General features: G+C 47.8%; 1 protein-coding gene across 2 annotated transcripts in view; it reads left to right on the top strand.

Moving 5' to 3' along the window:
* Positions 1–2549: 2549 nt before the first annotated feature.
* Positions 2550–17078, top strand: part of PUS7 (pseudouridine synthase 7) — a 62131-nt gene continuing 47602 nt past the window's right edge. The window contains exons 1-2 of one of the 2 annotated variants that reach the window (XM_032761334.2): positions 2550–2769; positions 16081–16510. In XM_032761334.2, the coding sequence (XP_032617225.1) occupies positions 2649–2769; positions 16081–16510 (551 nt within the window). In that variant the 5' untranslated portion in view covers positions 2550–2648. The remainder of the gene's footprint in view (positions 2770–16080; positions 16511–17078) is intronic. The other variant, XM_032761333.2, reaches the window with a different exon arrangement.

The following is a 17078-nucleotide window of genomic DNA, read 5'->3' as shown; positions in this document are numbered from 1 at the left end:
CTCCACCTCCCAGGTTCAAGCAATTCTCCTGCCTCAGCCTCCCGCATAGCTGGGATTACAGGTGTGTGCCACCATGCCTGGCTAATTTTTTGTATTTTTGACAGAGACGGGGTTTCACCGTGTTGGCCAGGCTGGTCTCGAACTCCTGACCTCAAGTGATCCACCTGCCTCAGCCTCACAAAATGCTGTGATTACAGGCCTGAGTCACCATGTCTGGCCCAGATTGGTTTCTTTCACTTAGTAACATGCCTTTAAGGCCAGGCAAGGTGGCTTACGCCTGTAATCCCAGCACCTTGGGAGGCCGAGGTGGGTGGATCACCTTATCTATTTAGATCTCAGAATAAGTAAATAAATAAAATAAAAAATATTCATTTACGTTTCCTCCATGTCTTTTCATGGCTTGCTAAGATCATTTCTTTTTGGCGCCAAATAATATTCCATTGTTTGGATATAGCACAGTTTATTCAGCTACTGAAGGACGTCTTGGTCTTTCTTTTTTTTTTTTTTTGAGACGGAGATTCACTCTGTCACCCAGGTTGGAGTGCAATGGCATGATCTCGGCTCACCACAACCTCTGCTTCCTGGGTTCAAGCGATTTTTTGCCTCAGCCTCCCGAGTAGCTGGGATTACAGGCGCCCACCATCATGCCCGGCTAATTTTTGTATTTTTAGTAGAGATAGGGGTTTCACCATCTTGGCCAGGCTGGTCTTGAACTCCTGACATCGTGATCTGTCCACCTCGGGCTCCTAAAGTGCTGGAGTTACAGGCGTGAGCCACCATACCCGGCCTGTCCTTAAGTTTTGGCAATTACGAATAATGCAGCTATAAACATACATGTGCAGGTTTTTGTGTGAACATAGTTTTCAACTCCTTTAGGTAAATATCAAGGAGTGTAATTGCTGAATTGTATGGTAATTATATATATATATATATATATTTTTTTTTTTTTTTTGAGACAGAGTTTCCATCTTGTTGCCCAGCTAGAGTACAATGGTGCAACCTCGGCTCACTGCAACCTCCACCTCCTGGGTTCAAGCCATTCTCCTGCCTCAGCCTCCCAAGTGGCTGGGATTACAGGCACGTGCCACCACGTCTGGGTAATTTTTTGTATTTTTAGTAGAGACGGGGTTTCACCATGTTGGCCAGGCTGGTCTCGAACTGCTGACCTCGTGATCTGCCCACCTCGGCCTCCCAAAGTGCTGGGATTACAGGCCTGAGCCACTGCGCCCGGCCGGTAATAGTATATTTCATTGTGTAAAAAATAAAAAAACAAAAACAAATTGGGCAGGGCGTGGTGGCTCATGCCTAAAATCTCAGCACTTTGGGAGGCCTAGGCAGGCAAATCACTTGAGGTCAGGAGTTCAAGGCCAACAGGCAAAAACTCCGCCAAAAAAATTAGTCTTGCATGCTGTCAAGCGCTTGTAGGCCCAGCTACTTGGGAGGCTGATGCAGGAGAATCGCTTGAACCCTGCAACAGAGTAAGACTCTCTCTCAAACAAAACAAAACAAAACAAAACAAAACAGAAAAACTATTAGAGGCCGGGTGCGGTGGCTCAAGCCTGTAATCCCAGCACAGAGGCTGAGGAGGGTGGATCACGAAGTCAAGAGTTCGAGACCAGCCTGGCCAACATAGTGAAACCCCGTACTCTACTAAAAACACAAAAAATAAGCCAGGCATGGTGGCGTGCGCCAGTAATCCCAGCTACTCGGGAGGCTGAGGCAGGAGAATCGCTTGAACCCGGGAGGCGGAGGTTGCGGTGAGCCGCGATCACGCCATTGCACTCCAGCCTGGGCGACAGAGCAAGACTCCGTCTCAAAAAACAAACAAACAAACAAACAAACAAACAAACAAAAAAACTATTAGAGCCTGGGCAACATAGTAAAATCTTGTCTCTACCCTCCATCCCCTAAAAATTAGCCTGGGTGCGGTGGGATGCACCTGTAGTCCCAGCTACTTGAGATACTAAAGTGGGAGGATTGCTTGAGCCTGGCAGGTCGAGGCTGCAGTGAACTGTGTTCCTGCCACCGCACTCCAGCCTGTGCGACAGAGCGAGACTGTCAAAACCAAACCAAAACAAAACAAAAAAAACCTATGATCTGGTTTCTTGAAGCAGATCCTATGGCAAGCCATCAAGCCAGAGCGGTAAGAAGTAGGAAGATGGTGCTTTTAGATCCACTACATTCCCAGGATCAAATGTAGAACAATATTTACTCCCTAAAGTGATTCTCTTTCCATTATTGTTAACTGCGTGGTCGGTGCAACGTGAAAGAGCCACAACTATGTGAAGGAAACACTTCTTAGAATATAACACCAAAGGAGGCAATCGCTGCCTTAGACTTCCTAGAGATCTAAAGAACTCTTAGATGCTTGGTGAAATCGCTCTCTGCCGCAGGTGCGACTCAGGCGCGGTCGCGAGGAAGGTCCGGGGTGAGCGCGCGCAGGCTGGGCGTCCGCGTTGGGGTGCTCCCTGGCTCGCAGGCCGCTCCGAGGGGGTGGGCCGGGGGCGGGGCCGGCGGCGGGAAGCGGACTCCGCCCCCGGGGCGGGTCCAGCCGGGCCGCGGCGCGTCGCTGCGCCGCACGTGTGCGAGCCCGGCAGCCGGTGAGTCGGCTCGAGCGCATCTGGTCCTCGGCGCGGAACGCGCTGCCTATGCCTGGCCGCCCTAGCTGCTGGCTCATCCAAGTGGCCTTCGCCGCCCTCCTGCGTCCCAACCAGAGCGCTGGCCACCTCGCCGCCGGGCCCACGCCGCGCCCGTGCTCCCAGGCTCCGGGTAAGTGCGCGGCCTCCCCGCGGCCGCCGGGGCTCCTCGGCCAGCTCCTCGGCCGGGCCCTGGCCCCAGCCCCAGCCCCAGGGCCCCGCCCCAAGAGGCAGTGCGGACTGGGAAGGCGGCCCCGCAGCGGTCGGAGCCCGCGGCGCCTCCATTATGGATCGCGCCCGCGGGAGCACGGTTGGAACCCGGCGGGTCCTGCGCTTCGGCAGTGCAGGCGCCGCTCTCTGCCTCCGCTCCCCTCTGCCCGGCCCGTCGTCCGGAGGCGCCGCGCCCGAACGCTCCCCTCCTCCCCGCGCGGCGCTGTCCGCCAGGGGCCCCCTTCCCACTCCTCCCTTTCTTTGCCCCGGACGCTCCCTAAACTCTTGTCCCTTCGTCAGAGGAAAACTGGCCCTGAAGCCCTTCACGGTGCCACTGCTTCGCCGCGCCTGCCTTCTGTGGGTCCAGCCCACGCGTTCCACCCCTGTGTCCTGCGTCGCCGCTCACTGGGAGCCTACTAGGCGCCACGCGGCCTCTGGGGACAGCCTGCTTTGTATGCATTTCCCAGAGTAGGAGTGGACGGGCTGCAGACTAAGAGTGCTTTCTTCAGCCGCCCTCAAGCTGGGTGAATGCTTAACGAGTGGATGGAGGTACTGCTGTGCAAGCTGAAATTCGAGTCCTCCTCGTCAGCCCTGCGCAGAGGGGTTTAGAAGCACACCTTCGTTGCCTGCCGAGTAGGGTTGGCAAAGAGTTTAGTTTTTCAAATATTTGGTCCCGTCAGACCACTTTTTTTTTTCTATTCCAAAAATGAAGGGTTACTAAGGTCCCCCCCCCACATCCCCAAGCCTCTAATCATCTATGAAATGACTATGCCCCATTGGCCTGGGGGTGCCTCGGCTATTGAGGGATCTGTCGAAAATCAGACTGTACAACACTATTGAAAAGGGGATAGTTAGGCAATTATTATGTTCAATCATTAGGAAAGTAGCCAACAGTGAGTACCTAACAACTCCGTGTGAACATGTTTTTGGTTTTTTAATTTTTTTTATTTTTTTGAGACAGAATTTTGCTCTTGTTGCCCCGGCTGGAGTGCAGTGGCGTGATCATGGCTCACTGCAGCCTTGAACTCCTGGGCTCAAGCAATCCTCCCACCTCAGCCTCCCAAGTAGCTGGGACTATAGGCATGTGCCACCACACAGGGTCTCGCTGTGTTGCCCAGCCTGGCCTCAAACTCCTGACCTTAAGCAATCCTCCTGCTTTGACCTCCGGAAGTGCTGGAATTACAAGCTTGAGCTACCACATTCGGCCTTGAACATATCTTTATTTATTGATTTATTTTTTTTTGATGGAGTCTCGCTCCATCACCCAGGCTGGAGTGCAGTGGTGCGATCTTGGCTCACTGCAACCTCAGCCTCCTAGGTTCAAGCGATTCTCCTGCCTCAGCCTCCGGAGTAGCTGGGATTACACGTGCATGCCACCAAGCCCAGCTAATTTTTGTATTTTTAGTAGAGATGGGGTTTCACCATGTTGGCCGGGCTGGTCTTGAACTTCAGACTTCACGTGATCCACCCGCCTCAGCCTCCCGAAGTCCTGGGATTACAGGCGTGTGCCACCACACCCGGCCTTGAACATGTCTCTGATAGAGGCAGGGGCATGCATGTACTGTATTAATGAAACAGCATTTTTCCTTACCTAGGAGAGAGAGAGAGCAATCCAGCTGGTCATACTGTCGACTAAGTTTGCTCCCGTTTCAGGTCCTTTACACGTGCTGTTCGGGCTGCCTGGGGCTCTCCTTACACACCTTTTCCTGTCTGGTTTTTCCTTGTCTTTGCTCAGAAGTCTCCTCCTTAGAAGAGGCATCACTGAAGAGCACCCCTCTTACTCTCAGCCCCTTACCCTGCTTTAATTCTTTGGAGCTTGCATGTCCTGAGATTAATTTTATTTTGTTCTCAGATATATTCTCAAATACATTGTAAGCTACATGAGGACAGGAAATGGTATTACCCCTTTCTTCCAGTGCCTACAACAATGCCAGACACACAGGACACTTGCTCAATAAATATTTGCAGAATGAATGACCCTCATAGACTTAATGATTTTGCGTATTAGAATGCAGTGTGTCTGCCGGGCCCGGTGACATCATCCCTGTAATCCCAGCACTCTGGGAGGCCGAGGCGGGCAGCTCGTTTGAGGTCAGGTCAGTAGTTCGAGACCATCCTGGCCAACATGGCGAAACCCCCTCTCTACTAAAAATACAAAAATTAGCTGGATGTGGTAATTTTAGCCCATGCCTGTAATCCGGGCTACTCGGGAGGCTGAGGTAAGAGAATCGCCGGAACCCTGGAAGTGGAGATTGCAGTGAGCCAAGATTGCACCACTGCACTCCAGCCTGGGCGACAGAGGAAAACTCCATCTCCAAAAAAATAAAAAAAATTTATTGTGTTCTCTGTGCTCTGGCCCTAAAGAAAATGCTCACTATTGTGAGAGCTGTAGAGATTACTGATAATTTGCAGGGGATGGAGGAAAGATGTATTTAAAAAGTGAAAGTTGTGTATAGTTTTGAAATATAATATGATAGAATTAAGACTAATGGCTGTTTTTGTAGGCTGGGCGCAGTGGCTCAGGCCTGTAATCCCAGCCCTTTGGGAGACTGAGGCGGGTGAATCATGAGGTCAGGAGTTCGAGACAATCTTGGATAACACGGTGAAAGCCCATCTCTACTAAAAATACAAAAAATTAGCCTGGCGTTGTGGCGGGCGCCTGTAATCCCAGCTACTCAGGAGGCTGAGGAAGGAGAATCTCATGTACCCGGGAGGCAGAGGTTGCAGTGAGCCAAGACTGCGCCACTGCACTCCAGCCTAGGCAACAGAGTGAGACTCCGTCTCAAAAAATATATAAAATAAAATTTAAAAATAATAATTAAAAAAAGACTAATGGCTGTTTTTCTCATGTTTATTTTGGAGGAATTAATTAATAAGGGACTGTTTGGCCCGGGCAGTGGTGCACACCTGTAATCCCAGCTGAGGCAGGGCGGATCACTTGAGCTCAGGAGTTTGAGACTAGTGGGCAACATGGCAAAACCCTGTCTCTACAAAAATTAACTGGGTGTGGTGGCACATGCCTGTAGTCCCAGTTACTCAGGTGGCTGAAGTGGGAGGATCGCTTGAGCTGGGAGGTCGAGGCTGCATTGAACTGAGATCACGCCGCTGCACTCCAGCCTGGGTGACAGAGTGAGACCCTGTCTCAAAAAATAAATAAATAAACCGAGACTGTTGTTAGTGTTACATTAAAATTTTGAAAATGCTAAACTTAATTTTTGTTATAGGTGTAAAGGATTTTATTTATTTATTTTTTGAGACAAGGTCTCTCTGTCACCCAGGCTGAAGTGTAGTGGCACCATCACGGCTTACTGCAGACTCGACCTCCTGGGTGCAATGGATCCTCCCACCTCAGCCTTGCAAGTAGCTGGGACTACAGGTGCATGCCACCTTGCCTGGCTTATTTTTATTTATTTTTTGAGACAGAGTCTCCCTCTGTCGCCCAGGCTGGAGTGCAGTGGCGCAATCTCGGCTCACTGCGACCTCCACCTCCCCAGTTCAAGCGATTCTCCTGTCTCAGCCCCCCGAGTAACTGGGATTACAGGGGCGCATCACCATGCATGGCTAATTTTTGTATTTTTAGTAGAAATGGGGTTTCGCCATGCTGGCCAGGCTGGTTTCGAACTCTTGACCTTGTGATCTCCCCACCTTGGCCTCCCAAAGTGCTGGGATTACAGGCGTGAGACACCACACCCAGCCGCCTGGCTAATTTTTAAATATTTTGCAGAGACATGGTCCCACTATGTTGTCCATGCTGGTCTCAAACTCCTGGTCTCAAGCCATCTGCCTGCCTGCATTTTTTCAGAGATGAGGTCTCCCTCTGTTGCCCAGACTGGAGTGCAGTGGTGTGATCATAACTTACTACAGCCTTAAACTGGTCTCACACAATCCTCCTGCCTCAGCTGCCCTGTTAGCTGGGACTACATGCACACATGCCCAGCTAAGAGTACTTCTTAAAGCTTAGTTGGTGAATCTAGTATTTTAATGAAAAGGGTTTTAAAATACTGTTAAAATTATAATATTTCTATTCTCAGTTGTCTCATTTGGAGTGTAGAGGAAACGGAAAACATTATTTTAGCATTCCCTCCAAAGAAATGTGAAGGATTGGCCGGGCGTGGTGGCTCATGCCTATGATCCCAGCACTTTGGGAGGCCGAGGCAGGCAGATCACCTGAGGTCAGGAGTTCAAGACCAGCCTGGCCAACATGGTGAAAACCCGTCTCTACTAAAAATACAAAAATTAGCTGGGCGCAGTGGTGCATGCCTGTATGTACTCTCAGCTACTTGGGAGGCTGAGGCGGGAGGATCACTTGAACCCAGGAGGCGGAGGTTGCAGTGAGCAGAGATCACGCCACTGTACTCCAGCCTGGGTAACAGGGTAAGACTCCATCGCCAAAAAAAAAAAAAACCAGAAATGTGAAGGATTTTCAGTTTTGGGGAAAGTATCAGAGGAGTTCATTCTCTTCCTGGTTGTAACATCAGGCTTCTGGTCTATGGAGTTTTACTTGACAGTTAAGATACCATCATTACTATCATGGATAGTGTATTTGTACAGCATGTTTTCTTAAAATTTTTTCTTTTAAATATGTCAAAAGACGCATAAAACTGCCCTCTCCCCCCTTTTCACATCTAGTAACTTTATATCTTCATTCAAGGTAGAATGCTTGAGCTTTCCTGACTGCAAAACTGATTTCCTTGGGTCTCTCACCTTGGGGTAGTCAGGTTTGTTTTATCTTTCCAATTTAATTCTCTCAGGCCTCTTCTATGTTCATAAGATCACCTCTCTCTCCTCTCCCCAACCCTCAATTTAAAAATTATATTCCAGTCCGGGCGCGGTGGCTCACGCCTGTGATCCCAGCACTTTGGGAGGTCGAGGTGGATGGATCACCTGAGATCAGGAGTTCAAGACCAGCCTGACCAACATGGTGAAACTCCGTCTCTACTAAAAACACAAAAATTAGATGTGCATGGTGTCGGGCGTCTGTAATCCCAGCTACTCAGGAAGCTGAGGCCGGAGAATAACTTGAACCTGGGAGGTGGAGGTTGCTGTGAGCCGAGATCAGCCAAGATCGCACCATTGCACTCCAGCCTGGGCAACAAGAGCAAAACTCTGTCTCAAAAAAAAAAAAAAAAAAAAGAATTCCATTTCAGCTTCCCTTTCACGTAGTTCCTGCTTGCGAAAATGACACTAGTTTGAGTTTTGCTTTTCCTAGTCCAGAACTTTGAACAGTTCTTCTAGTAAATATACTCTCAGCTTTTAGGCTTATACGACAGAACTTAGAAAAATATATATTAAGTGATTTGAAAATCATTGGTACTATATATACTTTAATAATTAATTTGGGCCGGGTGTGGTGGCTTGCGCCTGTAATCGCAGCACTTTGGGAGGCCAATGTGGGTGGATCACTTGAGGCCAGGAGTTTCAGACCAGCCTGGCCAACCTGGTAAAACCTCGTATCTACTAAAAATACTAAAATTAGGCCAGGCGTGGTGGCTCACGCCTGTAATCCCAGCACTTTACAAGGCTGAGGTGGGCGGATCACCAGGTCAGGAGTTCGAGACCAGCCTGACCAACATAGTGAAACCCCGTCTCTAGTAAAAATACAAAAAATTAGCTGGGCTTGGTGGCACGCACCTGTAATCCCAGCTACTCAGGAGGCTGAGGCAGGAGAATCGTTTGAACCCAGGAAGCAGAGGTTGCAATGAGCCGAGAACACGCCACTGCACTCCAGCCTGGGCAACAGAGTGAGACTCTGTCTCAAAATAAATAAATAAACAAACAAACTAAATAAATAAATAAATAAATAAAATAAAATAAAATACAAAACATAGCCAGGCCCAGCTACTCAGGAGGCTGAGGCGTGAGAATTGCTTGAACTCAGGAGTTGGAGGTTGCAGTGAGCAGAGATTGTGCCACTGCACTCCAGCCTGGGTGACAGCAAGACTCTGTGTAAAAAAAAAAATTAATTTGTCTATGATAGGGCCATTGACTTAAACAACGAAAAATGTAATTTCATTTGAAATTTAAAAGTGAGTTTAGTTAATGGTTGTCTTTGCAGTTAGATATATCAAGAAAAAGAGATCAGACAAATGTCCACAAATATCAAGAAAAAGACTGGCACCTAAAGGCCTGTTGTCAACCTAAAATAATCAAAAGCGTCAGAATCTAGTATAAAGAGAAATTATTCAAGTGCAAAGTTTGAGGATGTCCCACCTGGAAACACCAGTTCTAAAAAAATGGAGTCAAAGTTCTGAAGTAGGGAAGTTTAGGTTTTATATAGGCAGAGACAGGAGTTTTTAGCAAGATTACAACATTTTTCATCCAGGGTTGGCACATAATTGCAGCAATTTGATTGGTTATAGGCAGTGTTTCTTTTTGGGGAGAGTACCCTGGGGGAGGTGTAATAGTTATGGGTTTTCTGTCATACGGTTTAAGCATAAGCAGAACACCAAAGGGAAAGTTCCTCTCTAACAAGGGTCATTAATTAAGAATTTTTAGTCATTGTAGGCCGGGTGCGGTGGCTCACGCCTGTAATCCCAGCACATTGGGAGGCCGAGGTGGGCGGATCATGAGGTCAGGAGATCGAGACCATCCTGGCTAACACAGTGTAACCCTGTCTCAACTAAAAATAGAAAAAATTAGCCAGGCGTGGTGGCGGGCGCCTGTAGTCCCAGCTACTCCGGAGGCTGAGGCAGGAGAATGGCGTGAGCCCAGGAGGTGGAGCTTGCAGTGAGCCGAGATTGCGCCACTGCTCTCCAGCCTGGGGCACAAAGCGAGACTCTGTCTTAAAAAAAAAAAAAAAAGAATTTTTAGTTATTATATGGAACAGGAAAAATGAAAGTAAGCTAATCTGTAATCTGAGAAACAAATTGTAACCATATGTGACTCAGATCATAGTCACATCTCTCTCAAGGCTTAAAAAGTGTTTTGGGGATTCCAACAGCTTTTAGATTCTGTTTCTTTTCTTTTCTTTTTTTTGAGACAGAGTCTCGCTCTGTCACCCAGGCTGGAGTGCAGTGGTGCCATCTCGGCTCACTGCAAGCTCCGCCTCCCGGGTTCACGCCATTCTCCTGCCTCAGCCTCCCGAGTAGCTGGGATTACAGGCGCCCACCACCACACCCGGCTAATTTTTTGTATTTTTTAGTAGAGACGGGGTTTCACCATGTTAGCCAGGGTGGTCTCGATCTCCTGACTTCATGATCCGCCTGCCTTGGCCTCCCAAAGTGCTGGGATTACAGGCATGAGCCACCGCGCCCAGCCCATCCCTAGTAACTATTAAGGACTAACAGTTGAATAAGAGGAGCTATTACAGACCTTTGGCCAAGTCATCATATTTTACAGAGAAAGAAACAGGTTCGAGATAACCCACTTAGTAAATGGCAAAACCTAGATCTAGCTCCAAGATTGTTGAGAGGGGGAGGCCTGATGTTCTTTCTGCATAAGGAGAGGAGGTGAATATTTTGCTAACTGTGAAGTCCCTGTGACAAGGTGTGTGAATGGCTGTTATTGGCCACTCTTTCTTCCTTACTGAGCGTTCTGGCCTCTGGAAGGGCATCAGGATCTCCCGGTAGAGCTGTGATGCCAGCTGGGAAGCTTGTATGGTCACTGGGGAGCCATTGTAGGTTTTTGGTAAGGGCATGTGTGACACAATGTGATGACTGCCCACAGGTCATCTCCACTGGGATGTCTCCCCAGGTACCTGCAACACCACAGGACTATGGGTGGGCTCATCTTCTTTCAACACCTGCTCTTCTTTCTGGGGCCCTCATATCAGGAAGACCACCACTGTCCTCTCAGTTCCCCAGGGATGGAAACTCGAGTCATCCTGAAGTATTTCCCCTTTCCTCCCACATTTGTCACCTTCTCCTGTCCCTGCTACTACTTCCTAAATGTTCTTGAAAGTTGCTTTTTTCTATCTCCCTTGCTTCAGCCTTAGATCAGATTATATTAATTTCTTGCCGAGATTACAGCTGTACCCTCTTACCTGGTCTTCCAGCCTAACCCCAGTTTCTCTTCAAAGGGGTGCCACAGAATCTTTCTAAATTACAAATTCGGTGCTGGTCTGGTTTTCAGGATGTGACTCCCTCCTTGTAGCCTCATGTGGCCTCCGCCCCCTCCCGAGCTGTAACCCCAGACTCCTTGTATGTCTAACCCCCACAGTGGGCGATGAGTTCTTTTGCTCTTCCAGCACTCTGTGAGCTCCCACGCCCCCATGCCTTTGCACATGCTGTACCTGTGACCACAAATGCCCTTCTCCTGCTTTTCCTTCCTCTTCCTCATGCCACAAAATTTGGCCCAGGCATTGTAGTCTTTTGTTAGGTTTTGTCTTTGCCATGTTCTCTCGGTCCTTGTGTAAGCCCTGGTCCATTTTTATCTCCTTCATTTGTACAAAACCTCTGAGGGTAGTTTTGTTGCTGTAAGGTGAGAGTGAAATCGTATCAGCATTTCATAAACCAGCATTCTTTTTTTGACTACACCTGTTCAGGACAAAGAGTAAGTGCTTTCTTCTTTGAATAAGGGATACTTTTCTGTAACTATAGTTGCGGTCTACTTCTATTCCAGTTTCAGTTTCTTCCATTTTCTGTATTTAATTTCTTGTCTTTCAAAGGAATTTTTGTTTGTTTGTTTTTGAGACGGAATCTCTGTCTGTCACCCAGGCTGGAGTGCAGTGGTGCAATCCCAACTCACTGCAACCTCCGCCTCCCAGGTTCAAGTGATTCTCCTGCCTCAGCCTCCTGAGTAGCTGGGATTACAGGCACCTGCCACCACGTCTGGCTAATTTTTTGTATTTTTAGTAGAGATGGGGTTTTACCATGTTGGTCAGGCTGGTCTCGAACTCCTGACCTTGTGATCCACCCGCCTCAGCCTCCTAGAGTGTTGGGATTACAGGCGTGAACCACTGCACCCGGCCACCAGCAATTATTTTAACTGACATTTTTTTCAATCCCTTCTCTCCTAATTTTTGTAGCTGTCATAATACTTTTTTGTTTTGTTTTGTTCGTTTTGTTTTGTTCGAGATGGAGAGTCGTTCTGTCGCCTAGGCTGGAGTGCAGTGGCGTGATCTTGACTCAGTGCAACCTCTGCCTCCTGGGTTCAAACTATTCTCCTGCCTTAGCCTCTCAAGCGGCTGAGATTACAGATGTGTGCCCTCACACCCAGCTAATCTTTGTATTTTTACTAGAGAGGGGTTTCACCATGTTGGCCAGGCTGGTCTTGAACTTCTGACCTCAGGTGATCCACCCACCTCAGCCTCCCAAAGTGCTGAGATTTCAGGCGTGAGCCATGTGCCTGGCCTGAGCCACAGTGCCCAACCACTTTTTTTTTTTTTTTTTTAATGAAAACTTATTCTTAAATGTACAACAGGCTCCAAGACCATACTTCAAGTAGCTATAGGTGGCAAAAGATGTTATGGCAGGGAGTACAGATGTTTAAACAGGAATGGGGCCAGGCGCAGTGGCTCACGCCTGTAATCTCAGCACTTTGGGAGGCCGAGGCGGGCGAATCATGTGGTCAGGAGTTCGAGACCAGCCTGGCCAACATGGTGAAACCCCGTCTCTACTAAAAATACAAAAAATAAGCTGGGCATAGTGGTGGGTGCCTGTAATCCCAGCTACTCGGGAGGCTGAGGCAGGAGAATATCTTGAACCCTGGAGGCGGAGGTTGCAGTTAAGCCGAGACTGCGCCACCACTGCACTCCAGGCCTAGGTGACAGAGTGAGACTCCACCTCAAAAAAAAAAGGAGCGGAACCAAGGGTCACCTTTGCCTCAAGTACAAGGAACGGCTGGCTTTTTGCTGGATTTCTTAATACCACCTGTGACCAGGGGGCCCTTCCCTGTCGCTTTTAGCCCAGGGAGTTTCTTCTACTCCTCTTTTATTCTATTTGAAAGCCTTACCTTCCTTGTCCATCTCCTTGGCCACTTCCTGAACTATTTTAGGGGTTCCTTGACACCTGTGAGCCACGCAAGCACACTGTCCCTGTGGTCCCAGCTCACTTGCCCTCCCGTCATAATCCTTTTTTGCTTTTACTCTTTTGCATGTACTTGTTTTTTGATTTTCTTTTTGTTCTTGATTTTGGACAACAGGGTAATATCAAATATGGATTCTTAAAATTTAGTTAATCGGCTGGGCGTGGTGGCTCACGCCTGTAATCCCAGCACTTTGGGAGGCCATGGTGGGCAGATCACAAGGTCAGGATATTGAGACCATCCTGGCCAACACGGTGAAACCCCATCTCTACTAAAAAATACAAAAAATTAGCCAGGCATGGTGGCAGGCACCTGTAGTCCAAGCTACTCAGGAGGCGGAGGCAGGAGAATGGCATGAACCCAGGAGGTGGAGCGTGCAGTGAGTTGACATCATGCCCGTGCACTCCAGTCTGGGCGATAGAGCGAGACTCCGTCTAAAAATAAAAAATAAAAATAATAAATAAAATTTAGTTAATCATCATTATTATTTTGCTGTAGATGCTTATATAGGTGGCTTTCTTGTTAACCATGCCTTGGAGAACTAACATATTTATTTTCTGCTCATTTGGTTTATTTATGGATATGTTTACTAGGTTCATCAGTATGTTACCTTCAGCATCTTCTATATAATTAACATAGAAAAAGTTTTTATCCTTATTTTACCAGGAGCATCAAATTAGGCCAGACATGGTGGCTCATGCCTGAAATCCCAGCACTTTGGGAGCCCAGTGTGGGGAGATCACTTGAGGTCAGGAGTTCGAGAGCAGCCTGGCCAACATGGTGAACCCCTGTCTCTACCAAAAATTACAAAAATTAGCCAGGCGTGGTGGTACACTCCTGTGCCCCAGCTACCCGGGAGGCTGAGGTAGGAGGATGGCTTGAGCCCAGGAGGTGGAGGTTGCAGTGAGCCGAGATCGTGCTACTGCTCTGAAGCCTGGGCAGCAGAGTGAGACCCTGTCTCAAAAAAAATTAAAATTTGCCATTTTAACCACATGTACAGTTCAGTAGTGTTAAGTGTATTCACATTGTTAGGCAATCACTATCCAGAACTTTTCATCTTGCAGAACTATATCTCTATACCCCCTGTATGACACCTCCCCATTCCTTTTTTTTAATGTGGTATGGCATAGGTATGGCTTTCATGTCAGTAAGCGTGGTTATACAATATTTTATTTTAGTATTATAATTTTTTTTGAGATGGAGTTTTGCTCTTGTTGTCCAGGCTGGAGTGCAAAGGCGCAATTTTGGCTCACCACACCTCCATCTCCTGTTTTCTTTTTCTTTTTTTTTTTTTTTTTGAGACGGAGTCTCGCTCTGTCGCCCAGGCTGGAGTGCAGTGGCGCAAGCTCCGCCTCCCAGGTTCATGCCATTCTCCTGCCTCAGCCTCTCCGAGTAGCTGGGACTACAGGCGCCCGCCACCACGCCCGGCTAATTTTTTGTATTTTTAATAGAGACAGGGTTTCACCGTGATCTCGATCTCCTGACCTCGTGATCCACCCGCCTCGGCCTCCCAAAGTGCTGGGATTACAAGCGTGAGCCACCGCGCCCGGCCTCCCCATCTCCTGTTTTCAAGTGATTCTCCTTCCTCAGTCTCCCGAGTAGCTGGGATTACAGGCATGTGCCACCATGCCCGGCTAATTTTATATTTTTAGTAGAGATGGAATTTCTCCACGTTGATCAGGCTGGTCTCAAACTCCTGACCTCAGGTAATCTGCCTGCCTCAGCCTCCCAAGTATTAGGATTACAGGTGTGAGCCACCAATCCCAGCCACAATATTTAATGAGTTTTTTGAAAGGATAATATACATCAAACAAGCTTCAAATGATTACAACCATGTGATTGAGTGAGAACAACAAATTTCCCACCTCCGTCCCCAGTCACCACTTCTAGACCCTCTTCTAGAGGTAACCACCTTTCCCAGTTTCTTGTCAATGTTGCTACATATTGTTCAGTTTATGTACCCAAGTTTCATTGCTCTTAATGTTTTGCTAATATAAAAGCACTGTGGCCAGGCAGGGTGGCTCATACCTATATTCCCAACACTTTGGGAAGCCAAAGTGAGAGCATTGCTTGAGCGCAGGAGTTCAAGACCAGACTGAGCAATAATAGCGAGACCTAGTCTTTACAGAAAAATAAAAATAAAAAAACTAGCCAGGCTTGGTGGCATGCTGCTGTAGTCCCAGCTACTGGGGAGGCTGAGGCAGGAGGATTGCTTGAGCCCAGCAGTTGGAGTTTGCAGTGAGCTGTGATCATGCCACTGCACACCAGACTGGGTGAAAGAGCCAGACTTTGTCACTGAAAAAAAGAAGAAAGTATGGAGATGAATATCCTTAGAGCTAAAACTTTATTATTTCTTAATTATTTTCTTAAGATAAATTCCTAAAAGTAGTATTAGTGGGTCAAAGAACATACATATTTTTAAGGCTTATGATGCACACTGTCAAATTCCATGTGGAAGTATTATGCTGGTATTCTGTCCCACAAAAAGTGTATGCCAACATCAGGAAGAATTATTTCTATAAATGATTTTTAGGATCCTATGAACAACATTAACTATGCCTTTATCTGCTGAAACCAGCTTCTTTCCTTTTTTTTTTTGAGGTAATTGTCTAATCTGCCCCTCCAAAGTGTGGTTACAGGATGAGCCACCGTGCCCGCCTTTTTTTTTTTTTTTCTCTCACCCAGGCTGGAGTGCAGTGGCACGATCTCCGCTCACTGCAAGCTCCGCCTCCCGGGTTCACGCCATTCTCCTGCCTCAGCCTGTCTGAGTAGTGGGGACTACAGGCGCCCGCCACCATGCCCGGCTAATTTTTTTTTTTTTTTGTATTTTTAGTAGAGACAGGGTTTCACCGTGGTCTCGGTCTCCTGACCTTGTGATCCGCCCGCCTCGGCCTCCCAAAGTGCTGGGATTATAAGCGTGAGCCACCGTGTCCGGCTTTTTTTTTTAAGACGATGTCTCACTCTGTCACCCAGGCTGGAGTGCAGTGGCATGATCTCGGCTCACTGCAACCTCTGCCTCCCAGGTTCAAGCAATTCCCCTGCCTCAGCCTCCCAAGCAGCTGGGACTATAGGCGCCTGCCACCACGCCCAACTAATTTTTAGTAGACAAAGTTTCACCATGTTGGCCAGGCTGGTCTTGAACTCCTGACCTCAAGTGATCTGCCTGCCTTAACCTCCTCCAAAGTGCTGGGATTACAGGTGTGAGCCACCGTGCCCGGCCTGAAACCAGCTTTTATATAGGTGATTTTTACTTTCTACTCTTTCCTAACAGGTTTTCTTAAATGTTTTCTTCGAACCTTAAAGATGGAGATGACAGAAATGACTGGTGTGTCACTGAAACGTGGGGCACTGGTTGTAGAAGATAATGACAGTGGAGTACCAGCTGAGGAGACAAAAAAACAGAAGCTGTCGGAATGCAGTCTAACCAAAGGTCAAGATGGGCTACAGAATGACTTTCTGTCCATCAGTGAAGACGTTCCTGGGCCTCCTGACATTGTTAGTACTGGGAAAGGTGGAAAGAATTCTGAGGCTCAGTTGGAAGATGAAGAAGAGGAGGAGGAAGATGGACTTTCAGAGGAGTGCGAGGAGGAGGAATCAGAGAGTTTTGCAGACATGATGAAGCATGGACTCACTGAGGCTGACGTAGGCATCACCAAGTTTGTGAGTTCTCATCAAGGGTTCTCGGGAATCTTAAAAGAAAGGTACATTTAGTTTATGTATAAAGTTATTTTGATTGTATTAGGTTTCTTTAGAAAGAAATTAGCTTTATATTCTTCCGCTTAGCTTTCTATCTCCAAGGATTGTTTATACTACTGATCAAAAGAAATAGGATGAAGGAAACCTGCCTGAATAAATAGCCTTGGATTTTTAAATTTTAATTAATTAATTTTTTCCCTTTGTTTGAGAGAGGGTCTCACTGTGTCACTCAGGCTGGCATGCAGTGGCATGATCATGCCTCAAATAAATTCATTCACCAGGCACAGTGGCTTACGCCTGTTACCCCAGCACTTTGGGAGGCCGAGGTGGGCGGATCACTTGAGGTCAGGAGTTTGAGACTAGCCTGGCCAACATGGTGAAAGCACATCTATACTAAAAATACGAAAATTAGCCTGGCGTGGTGATGGGCACCTGTAATCCCAGCTACTCGGGAGGCTGAGGCAGGAGAATAGCTTGAACCTGGGAGGTGGAGGTTGCAGTGAGCCGAGATTGCACCACTGCATTCCAGCCTGGGTGACAGAGCAAGACTCTGTGTCAAAAAATAAGTAAATG

This window comes from Hylobates moloch, unplaced genomic scaffold, assembly GCF_009828535.3.
Source record: "Hylobates moloch isolate HMO894 unplaced genomic scaffold, HMol_V3 SCAFFOLD_1, whole genome shotgun sequence".
Lineage (NCBI taxonomy): Eukaryota > Metazoa > Chordata > Mammalia > Primates > Hylobatidae > Hylobates > Hylobates moloch.
The sequence above is the reverse complement of the archived record's forward strand: the minus strand, read 5'-3'. Positions and strand labels throughout refer to the sequence as shown.